Source organism: Schistocerca americana, chromosome 4, assembly GCF_021461395.2.
Source record: "Schistocerca americana isolate TAMUIC-IGC-003095 chromosome 4, iqSchAmer2.1, whole genome shotgun sequence".
NCBI lineage: Eukaryota > Metazoa > Arthropoda > Insecta > Orthoptera > Acrididae > Schistocerca > Schistocerca americana.
The window spans coordinates 344,362,075-344,380,890 of NC_060122.1; the positions used below are offsets into that span (position 1 = coordinate 344,362,075).

The following is an 18,816-nucleotide window of genomic DNA, read 5'->3' on the forward strand; positions in this document are numbered from 1 at the left end:
CATTTACAAGCACTTTAGAAAGGCATAAGAGAAACACACACATCAGCTGTAGTTGGCCACTGAAACAAGTTCAATGACAAGTGAAAATTTGTGCCAGACTGGGTTTTGAACCTGGATTTTCTGCTTTACACGAGTGGTCACCTTAACACATTTCTTCAGCCCAAATTCTCAACCTGTTGCACACTACCTACATAGTGCCCATTGTCCATTATCCTCGTGGCTTGCAGCTGTACCTGATTACTGCAACAGTTTGGACGTAATGTGCATCCACACTGAAGATATCATTATTAGCTGTCAAGGTTAATATATATGTCTGAAAGCAATGAGGTTTATGAACAGTGGATGCTACGTAGGTAGTGCGTGACAGTTTGAGAATTTAGATTGAATGGGAAGCGTGCTTGGATAGCCAATGTGGTTAAGATGATCGATCATGTAAAGTGGGAAATCTGCTTCAGCCCCAATCCAACAAAAATTTTAACTTGTCACCATTGAATTTATTTCAGTGCCCAATTGCGACTGGTGTCTGGGTTCTCTTACGCTGTCTATGTATATGGCCATTGACAACACATATAATAATAATACAGAAAGTACTTTTTAAAATATTTAAAGATATTTGGAGACCTCTGTTTTACCATCTTTCGTGAAAATTGGTTTAACAATTGCTAATTGATTCTGTCAAAAACAGTTCGTTCTTTCAATGATTCGTTAAATATGTGAATAAGTATGTAGCTTATCAATTTATAATACTGTTTAGAACCAAGTTGGATATGTTGTCCACACCAGAGGAGTTTTTGCTTTTCATTGTTTTGATTAGGCTCTCTTAATTTATCTTGTGTGACTGGGATTATAAAAATCTGGTACATTTTGTTCCATCTAGTTTCTTGGAAAAGGTTCTTGTCACAGATGTGTTAAAACCAGTCTGACAAGCTGCTTTAATGAAATTGATACTGAAGATGTTAGCTACAGTTACCCCTTCATCTACAATTTGATTATTACTGTACTCTTCTATCATGTCTGGAGCTTCTGTGATTTTACCTGTCTTCCTTCTTCCCACATTCCAAACCTTTTATACTTTATTATGTGACCTTTCAATTTCAGACTTTATGTATATACTCTTGGGTTTTCTCTAACTGTTTGGATTGTTGCAATGTTTTTTTATAGTGCAGACTACCCTTAACATCATGGGATATTACGAGTGCAGCATAAAGCTAAAGCCAATGAAATTTCTTTAGTAGGTTCAACAAAGTCTTGGGGTGATAGGTACAAAGTCCTAGCTCAATATCTCCTTTGGTTTCATTTCTACAGCTCCTCAGTGTTAGTGTTCCCAAGTTTGGACCACCTACATGCATGCCAAAGTGCCAATTTAGGATAACTGTAACAGAAGGTGCACTTGGCTTACAAACCTCTGCTTTTGTGTACTGAAACAACTTCTTGTCCTGAATAAAAATATGTTACTGACTAGATTCTGAATATATCTGGTGACAGCTGTATTTTTTCACAAATGGCACGAAGTTCATCCATCTGTAATCAGCTGTAAATCACAATTTTATGGATGGATATGGCCAAGAATATGTAATAAAACATTTGTGCTTTTTGTGCAATAGCTTCTGCCCTTCTCTGTCAAAATTTATGCACCTCCAAATTGGATGAAAACATGGGAATGCAGGATTTACAGCCAACTGCCATTTCTGTTGACTCATAAAGTTTTCAAGACTGAACAGAAACTCTGTCTTGCTTGAATCTGTCCACAAAATTATGACGTACAACTGGTTAAAGATGAGGTCTCCAAGTCATACAATGAATTTTCTACCAGTTTTTAAGAAGTGCAGCTGTCTCATGATGTATTTAAAAATCTAATCAATAATACATTCTTATTCAGCACAAAAAGTTGTTTAAGTATACAGAAGCAGACTTTCATAAGTTATGAGTGCCTTTCATTACTGTCATCTAAACTTGGCACTTTAACATGTGTGTAGGTGGTGTAAACCTGGGAACCCTGTATATGAGAGTCTGTAGAAATGGAACCAACATAGATATTGAGCTGAAACTTTGTACACATCCATCCAAGACATTGTGGAATCTTCCCATAAATTAATTAGATACGGAAATGGCTGAGTAGGGGCACTGCTTCAATTGATGTGGAGTGACCTAGCTGTAAACATTGTGTTGTTCGTTTTGGAAAGATTGCTTCAAACAGGGCAATAAATTCACTGTAGGTGAGGTTCAGTTTGATGCACACAATACTTTATCCAGCGAAAACAGAAAATTGCTCAGGCCTTAACAGCTTTTCATCCCTCATGTAACCAAATCAATAACACTCATCAGATAAGAGAAGAAACAAAAAGGTTATGGCCCTCCCCCATCTCACCCCTTAACCACTCACCGACCTCCCTGCCACATACACACAGAGGGGGGTGGGGAGGGGGAGGAGAGAGGGGGGGTGGTTGTGTAGTAGTCTACCTTCATATACCTATTACAATGTTCCATGAAATAATAGTTGTATATCTTTCTGAGACTTTGCTTTTATTTTGGAATTTTTACCATCATTACTACCTACATTTATGCTTTTTCAATATGTCTGTGGTTAGAACAGTTTCAGAACTACTGTTATTGTAGGAACTGTAGTGCAAGTTTCAAAAATACCTTCCAAGTGGAACTTGCTTGTCTAGGGTCTAGAGTACTGATTCCCAAGTTTTCGATTTTCAGACAACTCATACTCATGTTTTTTTCTTTTTCACTGTACTAAGAAATGATGAGTGAATGGGATTCTTGGTTCTGCTTATTTCCAAATTTTTGCGAAACTGTTTTATGTTAATACGCCCTTCCTTGTAATTTAGTCAATTGATAAATTCACTTTTTATTCTAGATTGTTCAGTCTTTGACCAAAATCTTATTTAAAAGTCCTTTATCAAAATCTGCATGGGTTGTGTCATCATTAGTATACTGATTACCCAACTTAATGTAATGCTTCATCCTCTAGAAACTCCGTAACAAACTTGATTTTCATAATATCAGTGGATTTATTAACTTTGAAGTAAGTTAATAATTTGGGTAGCTGGTCATATTTTCACAGCACTTGTCATGGTATGCTAGTGACACACTGCAGAGAGAGGTAGCAGTGGTAGAATTTGAATGTTTAGGTTTCATAATATTCATATTTTATTCTTCTTCTTTGTTGTAAGTTGTAGGCTCATACTCCATCTTGAAACACAACTTTTTTATACTGGTCTAGAGGATGCTCGGCTATATTTTGTTAAATAATATGAACATTGGTGGACTTTCTGCTATTGAATAGAAATGTTTTTAGTCATTTCATTTCACAATACAAATTAACATCAGCCACCATCCTGACACAGCACACATAACTTGTACTCCATCCTTGCACTTCAAACTCATACTAAAAAATCGCCAAACACAAAGATTTACCTTTAACAACATGCAGCAAAGAAATTATCATCATATGTAGCAAAGAAATTATCATCATATGTCAATCTATTTTGAAAAATCATCTTTGAAACATACATGTCAAAAATAAAGTACAAATAATTTTTTATGACTGCTTATCATTTTAAGAAGACCATACTCATTATTATAATTACATTAAGTGTTTATATATGTTGACGTTTATAGATTTTCAAATAGCTATATGGTGATGGATTTCTGGGCTTCAACTCTTTTAACTTTGGAATCAGTCATTTCATATGATCCAAGATCGGTTAGTGCATTCACTTTGATATAACCCGTATAATTACATGCTGCATGCCATTATCGCTGAGCTGACAATGCGCCTCACAAAACTGAAACGCTGCGACATCAACCTGCACATGCCACTGGTTGTGATGTGACAGATGGCAGCCCAGCCTGCACTGACCCCATCTCCAGTTGCTGCCACTCATCCTGCCCTCAAAGTACTGTCTGATCTATCATGCACTGCCACCACTCCGTCCAGCCGTGCCGCAGCTCATCTGCCACCCTTCAACCCAAAGGACCTCAACCTATGGTTTTCTTCGGTGGATGCTACCTTTGCTGGCTGCAGCATCATTCAGGATGCCAAGTTGCCATGGTAATCAACTAGTTCAAGTTGACATAACAGAATGTAAGTCTGCGATCTTGTGGCCCCAGCAACCAGCCACTATGAGAAACTCTGATGCTGTCTCGTGACGCATCTCACATTTTCTGAAATGCAGAGCATCTGGGTTCTCCTTTCCCTCAGGCTGTGTTGGGACTGACAAGCCTCTCAATTCCTACCCCACCACTGAAGTCTGATGGAGCCACATGTCTCTAACCATTTTCTTTATTACAGCTGGCTGACTTGCCTCCCGGCTCCAATACAGACAGTAGTGGCATCACACACTGGCTTCTCCTTCACCGATGGGATGCATGAGATGCTGGCTTACCTACCCTTGAGCATTGCCACCATGTGCCAATCTCGCCCCCACAGGTGCAGCCAGCTGGTTGTCACCTTGCTAGTCACCCCCACCCCCTTCCCCGTGCTCACCCTCACCTCTTGACGTGCCACTAATGACATCACGGGCCCAGCTCCTCCCCAATGGCTTGCAGCACAGTGCTCAAGAGCTGGGAGTATATGACATGCCCGCCCACGTCAGCGCCGACACGGCAATGCTGCAAGTGACCGTGGCCCAACTCAGCTCTGACCACCTCAGTTCGCACAGCCTCAGCTGCTGTGAGAATCATCACTGCAGCTCCAGCTGCGCTGCTAGTGCCCCTCACGACTGGGCGTGCTTCTGCTCTGCAACCCAAATGCCACTCTGCAACCTGAATGCAATGAACTGTAGAGAACCCTGTTCTTGGTACCATAATGTCAATGACCACTGGGATTAGGTGCCTGGCTGCTACTTGGTCTACCAGCACCTGTTCATCCTTGACGCCCTTTCTGCCATGCCATTCCTTGTAGACACCAGCTCTGTGTTGTCTATTTCCTGCAGTGACTTGTATGAAATTTTTTTGCAATCTCACCCATTATCCTGATGGCAGCGAATAATTACACCATCGCTAGACATGGCATTCATCATTGTGTCCTTGATCTTGGCCTGTAGTGGGACCTGCCGTCGACCTTCAGTGTTGCAGATGTCACTGACCCCATTATTGACGCAGACTTCATTAGACACTATCACCTGCTCCCCGACATTGCTGGCCAGCACCTCATTGACAGCCACTCTGGGAGATCAACACAGTGCACCACCCATTTTGCTATTCTCTTCAATGTGAAGCAGGTCCATACACCAACCTCCTGGTGCAATTCCCTGCTCTCACATGCCCTCATGTGCCTCGAGAGGTTTGCCATTCACCTGTACACAACATCGGTACCATCTGCGGATCACCCGTCTTCTGCCGGGTGTGCCCCCTTGCATCACATAAACTGAAGATCATCAAGGCCAAGTTGGACGAGCTGCTCAGCGCTGGTGTACTGTGTCCTTTGAGGAGCCCTTGGCCTCCACTGACCAGAAACTCCCAACATTTGCACTTACGAAAGACATTGATCAGCGCTCCCCACATCAATTCTGGCAACTGTTGCTCAGCTCAGAATTTACAACTGACATACGTGAAGTCGTGGAATTGACAACTTCATCACCAACTACACCTGCGCCATTTGCTTCATCACTGGGCTACCAGACATTTAATACCACCCAGGGTCACGAGCCAGGACTTGCCCGACTCTTCCAGGATGCTGCCCCTTACCTCCACCTTCATGCTGTCCCTGACCGCCACCTTCAATGAACACTGGCTCCTGGCTTCAGCAGCATTATATGATACAGTGTATCCACGTGCTCACCATGCCTCTTTCTACTCGCTGCCTTCAGGAAGGCCATATTGCCACATTTGACTAATTACACAACTTGGTGCACTCCGGTGTTTGCGCATCTGCTGTTCTGATAAAGCAGCACTTTGTGTGGCCAGGTATTCAGACACACTGCTGGACATGGGCCCGCACATGCCAAGCAAGTTAGCACGCCAAGATCAGCCGCCACATGCGCACGTCACGACTTCCCCAGATGTCAGACATTGCTTTGTCCACCTTCATGTGGACATCATTGGCCCCCTACCTTCATCTGATAGCTGCTGCTACCTTCTTACCATGGTGGGCAAGTTCACCTGCTAGCCTGAGGCAACGCCAATACCCAATGTTATCACTGCTATGGTAGAAGCTGCTTTCGCCCCATGAGAGTTGCCTGTTTTGGGCTTCCCACACCACATCACTGCAGACCACAGGCACTGATTTATGTTTGTCAGGGTATACGACCTGGGACAACTGGGAGATCCGGGAAAAATCCAGGAATTTTTTCATCTGGGAGAAAACCGGTAAAAACCCGGGAATTTTTTAGAATTCTGAGAATTTTTCATTTTTTTTAGTTTTGACTTGAATTTTTGTAATTTTGACTGGTAAGAACTAATACTCTAATAAAGGATATTACTGTATACTGCTACTGCAGAATAATATAGCAGCAATAAAACATGAACTAGAGGGAAAAAAAAGAAAATAAAACTTAAGCAGCAAAGGAAATGTCCCATATACAACAACAAAACACAGTGCACATACAAGTGTCTGCCCACAGCGAATTGTGTCAAAGGCTTTAGGAAAACTATGCAATGCTTCATAACAACAAATTGCCTCCGGTGAGCGTGACGTCGCAACTGTTTACATTAGATTTGTTTGAGCAGTTGTGAGCAAGCTCATGCACATGCACAGCTGACTCGCGTATGAGTAGTACTTTCTCCCGCTTCTGGCTACAGTAGTGTGGCTGTCAGCTGGCATCAGCAGTAGCAGCAAGCAGCCAGATGCCACCAGAAAAATTATACTGGCGCGCACTATCTGCCAGATTCACACACGCGCGACAGGCCCGGATTTAGGGGTCGGGGGGAAGGGGGCAAACCGGGGTATCTCCCCTGGGCAGAAATTTCAGGGGGCGCCAAATTCATATTCTTGAAGGGGAAAAACCTGATTTAACAAAGCACCCAGCATCCAATGCACTTCGGTCCATCAACTATTCATATGAATTTGAAACACATCACTGTTGGTTTTTGAACACATTCTAAGGTGATTTCTGAATGAATCCTAAGTTGATTTTTGAATGTGTGCATGGTGTACCTGATGGCTCTGCCAGGGTAATCCCCATCATATCTAGAAATAAACTTTCCTGCAGACATAAAGGGGCAGGGTACACAAGCTGAGCAGAATAAAGCCGAACAGGTGAATGCCGATCACTGTCTGTTAAAGTGGTTGATTGGGTTTGCGAATGATCAGCGTTGCTATAATTACTAGTAAATTTCCTTTTACGCAAGGTGAACTATGTGCAAGAATGTACGATGAATTTCTTAAATCACAGAACGTTTAAATCTCATTCGAAAATCAACTGTTTGAGTACGACCATTTAGAAGATTTTCGAGCCCAGTCAAGCAGTTATTTATGTTATTGTTAGAAAATGTACTGGCACATTTATGTGATGTATCTTAAAGTGTAACACGCACAAAAAGATGACCATTATATGTCAAAGCGTAGCTTCTCTTGTAGCTTATTAATATTCGAGACCAATATTATATGCAAATGCTTTGCTTTCCTTATAACAAGACTATTAATTTAAACCATTAACTTTTCCTATTTGTGTGTTCGTGTTACTTAAGTGTGATATTGCTATTGACTGACTACATCCCGTGTCCTATGTCTGAATACCCACGTGACATGAGCTATGACTGGCTTACAAAAGTGCATCGCGATCTCGATTTCAATGCTTCAGAAAATAAAATGCGGTGTTTGGTGGAATTCAAATTTATACTTTTGTAGTATGAAAAGATGCAGTGTACATGTTGCTGCACATCAAAGATCTTTCCAAAAGCGTGCTTTTTTTCCCCTTTGAGTTTCGTTTGCTAAAGTGCCGGAAAATTCTGTGGCAGTGTATAAAACAATAACCATTCAAAGAATTGATAAGTTTTACAGTTCTGAGGAAAAGTACACTGTCACTTAACACGAAGAAAAAGTATTTTCGCCCGGTAGAAAGTGTATTTTTAACTTGGAAATCCGGGAATTTTTTTTTCCTTGTCCGTGTTTACTCCCTGATTGCCCTTTTTTGTACACTGACAGATCTGTGTGGAGCTGACCTGCACCTGGCACTGAGCTGCCACCCAGCTACCAACAGCATGGTGGAATGTCTGCATCGCACCTTGAAGGCCACCCTTGCAAGCCACAACAACAGGTGGACTGCTGTCCTGCTGCTGGTATATCACAGGCACCACATAGCTCATGAGGCCAACCTTGAGATGTCAGCTGCCAATCTTTTTTATGACCAGCTGCTTGCCATCACAGGTGACTTCTTGGAGCTTGCCGACCTGTCTGTAGATGTCGTCATTCCTGAGTTCATGACTGGCTTGCAGGACTGGATGGTTTGCTTTGTGACCCATGTCTCGCCCACGCCATGGCACAGGACTCTCATTCACAGTGATCTTGCGTCATGCACCCACATTATGCTGCACATAGGTGCTCACCAGCCCCCTCTCTGACTGCACTACTTTGTCCTCCACTGGGTGCTGAAATGGGACTCCCTAGACATCTGCATCTGCTGCACAGCACACTGACCAGCACTTCTGTTGATGGCTGAAGCCTGCCTATGTGCAGGCCAAACCCACACATGCAACTTGAGTACCATATACACCAACAAACTGCAGACACAAATGATGATGCCAACATCACTGATGACACTGTGCCAAGTACTCCCATCATTATGGCCCACGAGATGCCTGCCCACAACACTACAGTCGAAAGTGCTCTGGAAAATGCACCATGCTACATTGGTGCTCCACTTGATGCTCCGACTATCGGCAACACTCGTGCACAGGATGCTCCTGTCCCTGCTTCTCTACCTCTCCCAGTGATATCCCCTCCACAGCCATCAACTGCTGGGCATGCTCCTGATACTGCATTGCAGCCCCCAACACTCCCAGTGCCATGCCCCCGACCTGCCGCCACCCATCCTGACACTTGGAGGCTCCAGTGCCTCATGCTCGCAGTGCCTGGCACATGCACACTCAGCTGTAAAACAAGGGCACCCTGTCAACACCACTTCACAGCCACCCGGCAATACTGCTGCACCCTTGTCTTCGCAGTCCTGCACCAGCAGCCATGCCCTCCACTTGTGAAAATCTACACATGCAGCACTGAACAAAGCTCAGACCATACCATGGTGGAGGTAACTAAGTAAGCTACGGCACATGCTGTAATGTCAGCTGCCCTCACTTGTCTGCCTGTTCGGGTAAGCATAGCTCGTGATGTGCCTCCCACTCCCTCTCCTCCCAAGCTGTCCCAGCTTGTCATGCACAGTGTCATCACTGAGCAGCACATACAGAGGCGGATGGCAGGAGCACGCTTCTATGCATCATGCTACTGAAGTAGCTATATATTATCCAACAAGAACATTACGAAAAAAAGAGGGTGGAATTACAGTTTAAACAGGATGAAGATTTTATAAGTATTGTATTCATTATTTTGAATCAAATCACATAGCACTTATCAACCAATAAAAGCATTTCCATAAAATTATAAAGATCAAAAGTCTGATAGTAAATAGCTTTTTGAAAGAGTAAATATTTTTCCCTTATATTCTTCAAATCAATAGGTATTTGATACTACACATACTACACACTTTCTAAAGCAGCATTTGATCTTCGTTGGGTTCAAGCTATCGCCATACCAAATTTCATCGAAAGTAGTTGAGTGGGTTGGTCGTGAAAACATAACAGAGAGAGTTACTTTCACATTTATTATATTAGTATGGATAAAATTTCTGATTCACGATATCCTTGTTTTCCATATCTATTATCTGATTTTGATGAAATAAATCGTATATGGTTCCCAAGCTATGCTCAAGTTAGTTGCGATAACCTGATGAAAATTCATCTAGTAGTTTTGGGGACGCATGTTCAGACAAGCAGATGCAGCAGTTTTACAGATTTGTTATTTGTATAGATATTTTTAGATAGTCCCAACATAAGGTTTTGGGTTTGTGTCATGAAGTCAAGAGCTTCTTGTGTAATTTTATCAAGAGTTGGGATGTCATGATGGCAATTAAGTGAAGTTGTATCACCAGCATAGCAGGTAACAAGCAGTGGTATGCAATGGGGCAGGTCATTGATAGTTGCGATGAAATAGAAGGGGCCAAGGACAGATTCCTGTGAAACACCCATACCAATTTCTAATTGAGAAAACTGTCTTCTGTTGTTCAAGGAGGTAGAAATAACTACTAATGTAGATTTGTTTGCACCATAATACCTAATTTTGTTATAATATGTTAAAATGAATGCAGTTGAATGCTTTACTTAGATCACATAATACAAGCTAAACTATCTTCCTATTTTTGAAAGCTGTTAAAATTTGAACAACAATTCCCATAACAGTTGCAATGGTATTTCTGTCTGGCTGAAATCCATAGTGATTGTCACAAAGGAGGTCATGCTTTTCAACTTTTGAGATTTTGGGTGAATCTGGAAAAACTCTGGACTCTTAACATTTATGTTTTACTTATAAAGTGAATGTTCTTCTAACAACATAATTATAGATCCAGTAAGAGTCCATAATTTTGGAATTTTTGGAACCAGTTTTACAGTCCTCATCAGCCATACTTTTATCCCAATGAAACAAAGGCCCTTCAAAACAGCTGGGGTCCAAGCAGGTTTCTCTCAATTGTTTCTGTGGCCTTAATTTTGTCTCAGAGTTCTCTGATTGATGTGACAAACTAGCTGTTCAATTCTCCTGAATGAAGCAGAGTTTTACATGCCTGGCTGGAAGAACTATTTTGTCTAATAACGGCTGCCTTACACTTATTTGGAGCACTTTCTGTGTATCTTTCTCATGCTGCTTTTTTGGTTTATATGAGCTTAGCTTTGTAATACTTTCTATTTTTAAGGTACACATTATAAACCAAACATATCTGCTCAGCTTCTTGATTATCCACACTTTTATGTATTCGATAAAAGTATGAGCATGTTTTCTCTAATTATTGCCAGCTCTTTTGTAGACCAGTTAATTTTCTATTTTTACATTTAACTGATGAGCTATCTTTTATTAATGGGAAACATAAATACCATAGGTCTTTGTATTTTTTAAAAATGTCATCAAAATCATTTTCAACTCCAGTTTAACTGTTTGAATCTCACGTACAGAATCCCAATTTGCATTCTTTAACTTGTCAATAAATGACATAGTGTTTTCCTGTCTCTGATCTCTTACCCATGTCGTATTAAATTCATTGGAATAAGTTGGTTGCATATAATAAAGCGTTGAAAGCAGTGGCACACAATCTGCAAAACTCCATTGACCAGGCTAGCTATGTACTCATGTCCGCATAAATTAACAATAATATTGTTGTGACATGTATCATTAAGAGTTGGACACACATTTGTGCAATGAAAGTTTAAGGTGGAGTCATGTTGCTTGGAATCTGCTGTTTCAATACTGAAATACCCACAGATAACAACCTTTGTTTTAAACTTAAAAATATCTCCTGTGATATTCGAGGATTTCTACTAGCCCTTGTCATTTTGCCTGTTTGATCTTGTTTCTCAAGGTTACCTATTCTTCTTCTGTTGCATTCCTTACTCTTGTTTCAGTTAGTCACTGCCTAATACTCTCTTTCAAATTCTCAAAAACATCTAGCAGTTTCCTTATTTTTGAAAATTTCCTCAGTTTTAATCTGCAGTTCATAACCAATAAATTGTAGTCAATGTCCACATCTGCCCCTATAAATGTTGTGTATTATAAAAATATTAGCAATGAATAAATTGTCCTCATTACAAAATACTACCATGTGGCTTCCCCTTTCATTCCTCTTCCTCAGCCTATGTTCTCCTACTGTTGTTCCTTCTCGTCGGTTTCTTACTATCAAATTCCGGTAACATTTTAGTCTCCCTTAACTATCTGAAAATTCATAATTCCATCAGTCTCTTCATCTGCAGTGCTATTAGACATAAGAGTTTGCAGATGTTGGCTTTGCGTCATCTTGGCAACTGCAATGTGTTTACTGTACTGTTGATAGTAGTTTACTCACATTCCTATCTTCATATTCATTGTTACTCCTGCATTACTCCCATATGATTTTATGTTGGTAACCCTGTAGTGACCTGAATAGAAGTCCTATTCTTCCTGTCACCACTCTTCATTAATTTCCTCTCCATACAGAATGAATCACCTAAAACATGCACCAATAATACTGCTGAAATTGAAAGTGCTATTGATGCGGAGTTTTCACAGGATGGATTGGTAGTCAGGGGCTTGTATTGTTAACCAATAAACATATTGTAGTAATACTTAGGAAGGGTATTTTTTTATTTTTTTGTACAAACATTTTTTTATGGAACAATGTCTAGCAACATTAACAAATTAAGAGGAGGGTGAATTAGAATGGCAGCAGTGTTTATTGCAGGATTCTAGTGCAAGTCATTTATGAGATACATGAACTTGTACTTGTACAAGTACTTGAACTTGTACAATACCTGTGGTAACACACCATAAATAACAACAAAAGTGCATACACCAGTTATGTGGATTCTGAACAATAACAAGACAATTGACCATCACAGGCAGTGTTCAAAATGACCTCCAACAGTGGCAATACACACTTCCAGTCTGATAGGGAGTCTGCAGAGGAATGTGGAAGATGGTCTGTTAGGAGGCTGCAATACTTGTGTTCGTTTGGTCAGTAAAAAACTGGTCTATGAGCTGGTGGTTCACTATTCCACACCACATGTTTACACTCTGTGGATGCTGACGTTCCACCTGTCGAAGCCAATGGGGACTGTCAACAGATCAGTAGTGCATGTTTCAGTGGTTTACCTTGCCATGCTTGGTAAATGTGACTTCATCACTAAACAACATACATGATACATCTGGAGTATCCTGTCTTAATGTCCATGTACAGAAGTTAGCATTATTCTAATAATTGTTTCCATGCAGTTCTTGATGAAGAGAGATGTGATAGGGATGGAAACTACATCGATGTAACATGCGTAGGACACTTGCCTGACACATGCCACTGTCTCATGCAATTGCACAGGAGCTAATGTGTGGGTCAACTACAAAAGCAGCAAGAACATTAATTCCCCCCTCTTCTGTCATCACTTTTTTCTTCTGTTATATGTCTACATGTTACCCTACCACTTTCATGTGACTTGTTTCAGGGTTGATAAATAATTGCTGAGATGGCTGACATCTATAGGGATATCTAGATTACACAGTAAGTGAATGAACGGCATTCTTCCTATAATCTCCATACACCATGAGCATGTGGGCTTTTTGTGCATTGGTAAATCCCATTTTCAGCTCATGACCTACAACTTGGACTGTCACACACTGACTGACTAGCAATTGCAATGCGCTCAAGCAACACACAAGCACAAAGTAAGCAAACATAACAACACCGTTTCTAGTAACTACGCAGGTTGCATGGCACCAGCAAGGGTTGGTGTGGAAACTTTTCAAAATATAGTATCTTATAAACATATCACACTAGAATCCTGCAACAAACACCATTGACATTCTAATTTACCCTGCTTTTAGCGTGTTAACATCAATAGACATTGTTCCATTTAAAAGTGCATGTTTGCACAAAAAATGCACTAAGTATTATTGCAATCTGTTTACTGCCTAACAATACAAGCCTCAAACTACCACTCCAGTCTCTGAGAACCACACATCAATAGCATTTTCCATTTCTGTAATGTACGTAGTACAAGTTTTAGGTGATGCACCCTATGTAACTTCAACCTATCTATTTCTTCTTTTTTTTCAGTTCCTTAACCTTCTTACCCAATATTTTCTAATGTGTAGAGTGCCAGTTTTGTTCCCCCTAATGACACCATTTTCCTGAGTAGTCCCTGCCTGGAGATCCAAATGGGAGATTAGTTCATGTCTAGAGTATTTTACCTAAGAGGATGCCTCCACCATTAAGGCATGAAATAGAACTGCATGTCTTCAGATATAAAGGCTGTCATTTGTCATTGCTTTCAGCCATTTGCAGTAGCAGCAAAGCAAGTCCATGTTGGTTGATGTTATAAGGCCAGATCAGTCAATCACCCAGACTCCTGCCTCTGCAACTACTGACAAAGTTGCTGCCCCTCTTCAGGAACCACATGTTTCCCTGGCCTCTTCACAGATCTCTCTCCAATGTTTTTCCACCCGATTCCACCAATGTTCGTGGTTCACGGGGTTGCAGTCAGAAGTAATTCCAGTAATTAATGAAGTAAGCAGATCTAGTGTTAGTTGTAATTTGTATATTTGATGGAAGTAATCTGCAATGGACATGCGTACCAGTGTATAATTTGACTCCTTCCACATCCCTGAAGGCTCTCCTTCATGATGGAAATCATGGAACACATTGTATAAATAAATGAATATATAAAACATACCAGGATTTGGATCACATAGTGTCATTGTCTGAAGATCCCATCTTGAAGCATCTAGAAATATTCCATGCACGAGGACTCCATCACTTGGTCTTTTTAGTCCTTCATACATTTCTGGAACCTAGAACATAAAATACTCTTGTGAGAAATGTTGTCTTGCATACAGAAAATCTTAGCTTCTGTTTGTCTTGGATAAGTGTTTTCAATTCTTGGTGTTACCCCCATTTAATACCCATTTAATAATGACAAGCTGCTCTCTTCATAAATGATTACTTTTTGTGTGACTGTGGATAGTATTTTTTCTGACAACTTAATGGGCTACTTTACAATGCATAATTTTCTAACCACCAGCAGAAACAATGAAATACGTAAGAGGAAACATAGTATTGATATATGACTGAACTCAACACTGATATCTTCCTGTCTCTAACAAAATATTATCACAAACATATTGATCAGATTGCATCATCACATACAGTTACCTAATGTCCAGTAAACAGACATTAACATTGTTGTTCCTAACATTGCTGGACTAGTTTCATTAGGGAACACTTGTTTCTGCTCTAGAAACAAATATTCTTAAATATGGGACTTCATAACATATGTATGTAAATGCACTGAGCAAACGTTCTTCAATAATCATATGGAACTGCAGTTGAACAATACACAAACTGATGTAATTAATAGTTGGTGCAGATGAATCACTCCAATGTCAGTTGCAACTCATATGACTACATTATAACTCTGACATTACAGCTTGTTACTAGATGTTGAAACAGGATCAATTGAGCAGACGTGAAACAATTACATCGGACACATAAAACACAGAAGAAACTAGTTCCAAAAGCTTTAAAGATTGTAAAGGGAGAAAAAGCAGGAAAATAAATTACATATACATGCAGAACAGAAAAAAGTCATGGGACAAAGAAACCTAATGTGCAGGAAAGAACCTGTAAGTAAAACTAATATTTATTAATGTAATAGGCATGAAGATCAAGCAGAAACAAAAGAATGTTTGTGCTTAGGTCTTGTGCACTTGTTTTGTGAAAGTTGTTCAGTCTGATGATTGACCCAAGGAAACTTGCAGTGCCATCCTACAGATTGTTTCAGTTCTGTTCAGATTCCTTATTTTCAATTCCACACCAAATGGTGTTATTTAACCTTCTCCATACGGAGAAGACAACATTTAACCGTCATGAACCATGTTGACCAAAACTGACTGAAAGCCCACTCTGAACCTTCATTCTCATAAATCTATCCACTTGTAACCCAGCCCCACTTGCATGAAACCACTTGTTGAAAACATTCGTGGAATACCTACTCTCCAACACTACATTACCTTTCTAGTTTAATTCCTCCTTAATGACACTTACTTTTCAAATGGATGAAATAGGAGCCAAAAGCAGTCTAAAAATTTTGGACATTTTAAAACTGTTGTGTAAACATTAAGAAACAAAAAGAGATTTCATTGTTAAATCCGAAGGAAAGAGCATGTAGATGGAAAGATTACATTAAGGACTTATATGAGGGAGCAAGACTGTCTGCTAATGTTATAGAAGAAGAAATGTTTATCTATTTGCCAGGTGTAGGAGATTCAGTATTAGTGTGACAGAGATTTGGAGTACTGGCTGTCAAACAATCAGATGGGATAGATGATATTCGTCTGGAATTTCTTAAATCATTGAGGGAAGTGACAATCATGATTATTACTGTAGAATCAATGGGAGTGGAGACATACTATTGGAATTTTGGAAGAAAATTATCCATGTAATCCCTAAATAGTAAAGGCAGATAAATGCAAGAAATATTGACAATCATGTGCATTTTCAACTTCTCGCGGCGTAATGAATAATCCATTAAATTTCGGGCATGCAGCCGTGCAAATAAAATTTCTTCTACTGATATTTCGGCCGCGTATCGTCCGGCCATCTTCAGAGCGAGTTCCAAGACTGACGACAAGGTGCCAAGCACGGCCTTATATGCTCCACAGCGGCGGTACTGCGCATGCGGGTCACAGATGCTGCACCGCCTGTGGCGAAGGCGTACGGACATTCGATATGCTTATCGATGTTTGATCAGCGGCGGTGACATGGTGACGACTTCTCTGCAATTTAATTACTCCAAGAGCTGGATTCCATGCTTTGTCCAAATTAAAACCATTGTCTCTGTTTATTAAATTGTTGGCTAATCGAATTTCTATGGCTTCCTTGAATACAGATTCCCAAAAAGAAGAGGTGGATATTAAAATCTTCACATCACTGTAATTCATGGAATGATCCGTATCAATACAATGTTCGGCCACAGCTGACTTGTCTGGTTGTAATAAGCGTGTGTATCTTCGGTGTTCCACACACCTCTCATGAACAGTGGGTGTTGTTTGGCCTATGTATGACTGCTCACAATTTCCGCAAGGAATCTGGTACACACCCGCCTTACAAAGCAGTAAATCGTCCTTCACAGAGCTGAGTAAAGCCGCAATCTTCATGGGGGGCTGGAAGATCACCTTAACACAGTGTTTCTCAAGAATACGGGCTATCTTTGAAGAAAGAGCACCCACATAAGGCAGAAACGCCCTAGATCTGAAGAAATTACTATCTTCTTCCCCATTGCATACCTTCTTTTTAGGTTTTGCATCGAATGCTCTACGAATTTTTCTGCGGAGAATATCCATTCGATTTAAAAATACTCTTGAGGTATGTTAGCTCTCCTTGTAAATTGTCTTCATCGGATATACAGTGTGCCCGATGCACTAAGGTCTTAAGGACACCCATGCTCTGAGAAGGGTGATGGCAGCTACTGGCATGAAGGTATAGATTTGTGTGCGTTGGTTTCCGATGTACGGATGTTGTCGTTCGCCGTAAAAGTGATGGCACATTAGGACATGCCGTACATCGGAAACCAACGCACACAAATCTATACCTTCATGCCAGTAGCTGCCATCACCCTTCTCAGAGCATGGGTGTCCTTAAGACCTTAGTGCATTGGGCACACTGTATATCCGATGAAGACAATTTACAAGGAGAGCTAACATACCTCAAGAGTATTTTTAAATCGAATGGATATTCTCCGCAGAAAAATTCGTAGAGCATTCGATGCAAAACCTAAAAAGAAGGTATGCGATGGGGAAGAAGATAGTAATTTCTTCAGATCTAGCACGTTTCTGCCTTATGTGGGTGCTCTTTCTTCAAAGATAGCCCGTATTCTTGAGAAACACTGTGTTAAGGTGATCTTCCGGCCCCCCATGAAGACTGCGGCTTTACTCGGCTCTGTGAAGGACGATTTACTGCTTCGTAAGGCAGGTGTGTACCAGATTCCTTGCGGAAATTGTGAGCAGTCATACATAGGTCAAACAACATGCACCGTTCATGAGAGGTGTGTGGAGCACCGAAGATACACACGCTTAATACAACCAGACAAGTCAGCTGTGGCCGAACATTGTATTGATACGGGTCATTCCATGAATTACAGTGATGTGAAGATTTTAACATCCACCTCTTCTTTTTGGGAATCTGTATTCAAGGAAGCCATAGAAATTCGATTAACCAACAATTTAATAAACAGAGACAATGGTTTTAATTTGGACAAAGCATGGAATCCGGCTCTTGGAGTAATTAAATTGCAGAGAAGTCGTCACCGTGTCACCGCCGCCGATCAAACATCGATAAGCATATCGAATGTCCGTACGCCTTTGCCACAGGCGGGGCAGCATCTGTGACCCGCATGCACAGTACCGCCGCGCTGGAGCATATAAGGCCGCGCTTGGCACCTTGTCGTCAGTCTTGGAACTCGCTCTGAAGATGGCCGGACGATACGCGGCCGAAATATCAGTAGAAGAAATTTTATTTGCGCGGCTGCATGCCCGAAATTTAATGGATTATTGTACAATCAGCTTGACAACTCAAGCATACAAATTGCTGAGATAAATGTTATAGAAAGCAATGGGACTGATGAGTAATATACAAGAACCAAAAGGAAACAACAAAAATTAAAGCTCAAGAGAGAAGTGCATGGATTGAAAAGGGCATTTGGCAGGAATGCAGTCTTTCTTCTCCATTGTTGAATCTGTATATCAGAAAGAAAATGTTAAGGAATGGGTTTAAAATTCAATGTGAAAGGATATCTGTGACAAGCAGGCTAGCACACACAAATGGAGCATTCTGCACTAGTTTTAATCACAGGCCTACATTTCATAAAGAAATTTCTGAAAACATATATATGTGAGAATGTAGTCTGGAGCATAGTGTTGTATGGAAGGGAATCATAAACCATGGGAAACCATAAAAGAAGAGAAATGAAGTGTTTGGCAAGATGTTGTGTTGCTGGAGAGTGCTGAAAATTAAGTGGACTGATGAGAAGTGTGCAGGGTATCCACAGAATTGAGTGAGGAAACGAAACCGCTAACTACAAGAG

At 40.7% G+C, this 18,816-nt stretch overlaps 1 protein-coding gene across 1 annotated transcript in view; it reads right to left on the minus strand.

Moving 5' to 3' along the window:
• Nucleotides 1-18,816, minus strand: part of LOC124613475 (dynein axonemal heavy chain 6-like) — a 984,594-nt gene that overhangs the window by 14,550 nt on the left and 951,228 nt on the right. Inside the window, exon 135 of the mRNA XM_047142181.1 lies at nt 14,410-14,527. Coding sequence (XP_046998137.1) covers nt 14,410-14,527 — 118 coding nt within the window. The remainder of the gene's footprint in view (nt 1-14,409; nt 14,528-18,816) is intronic.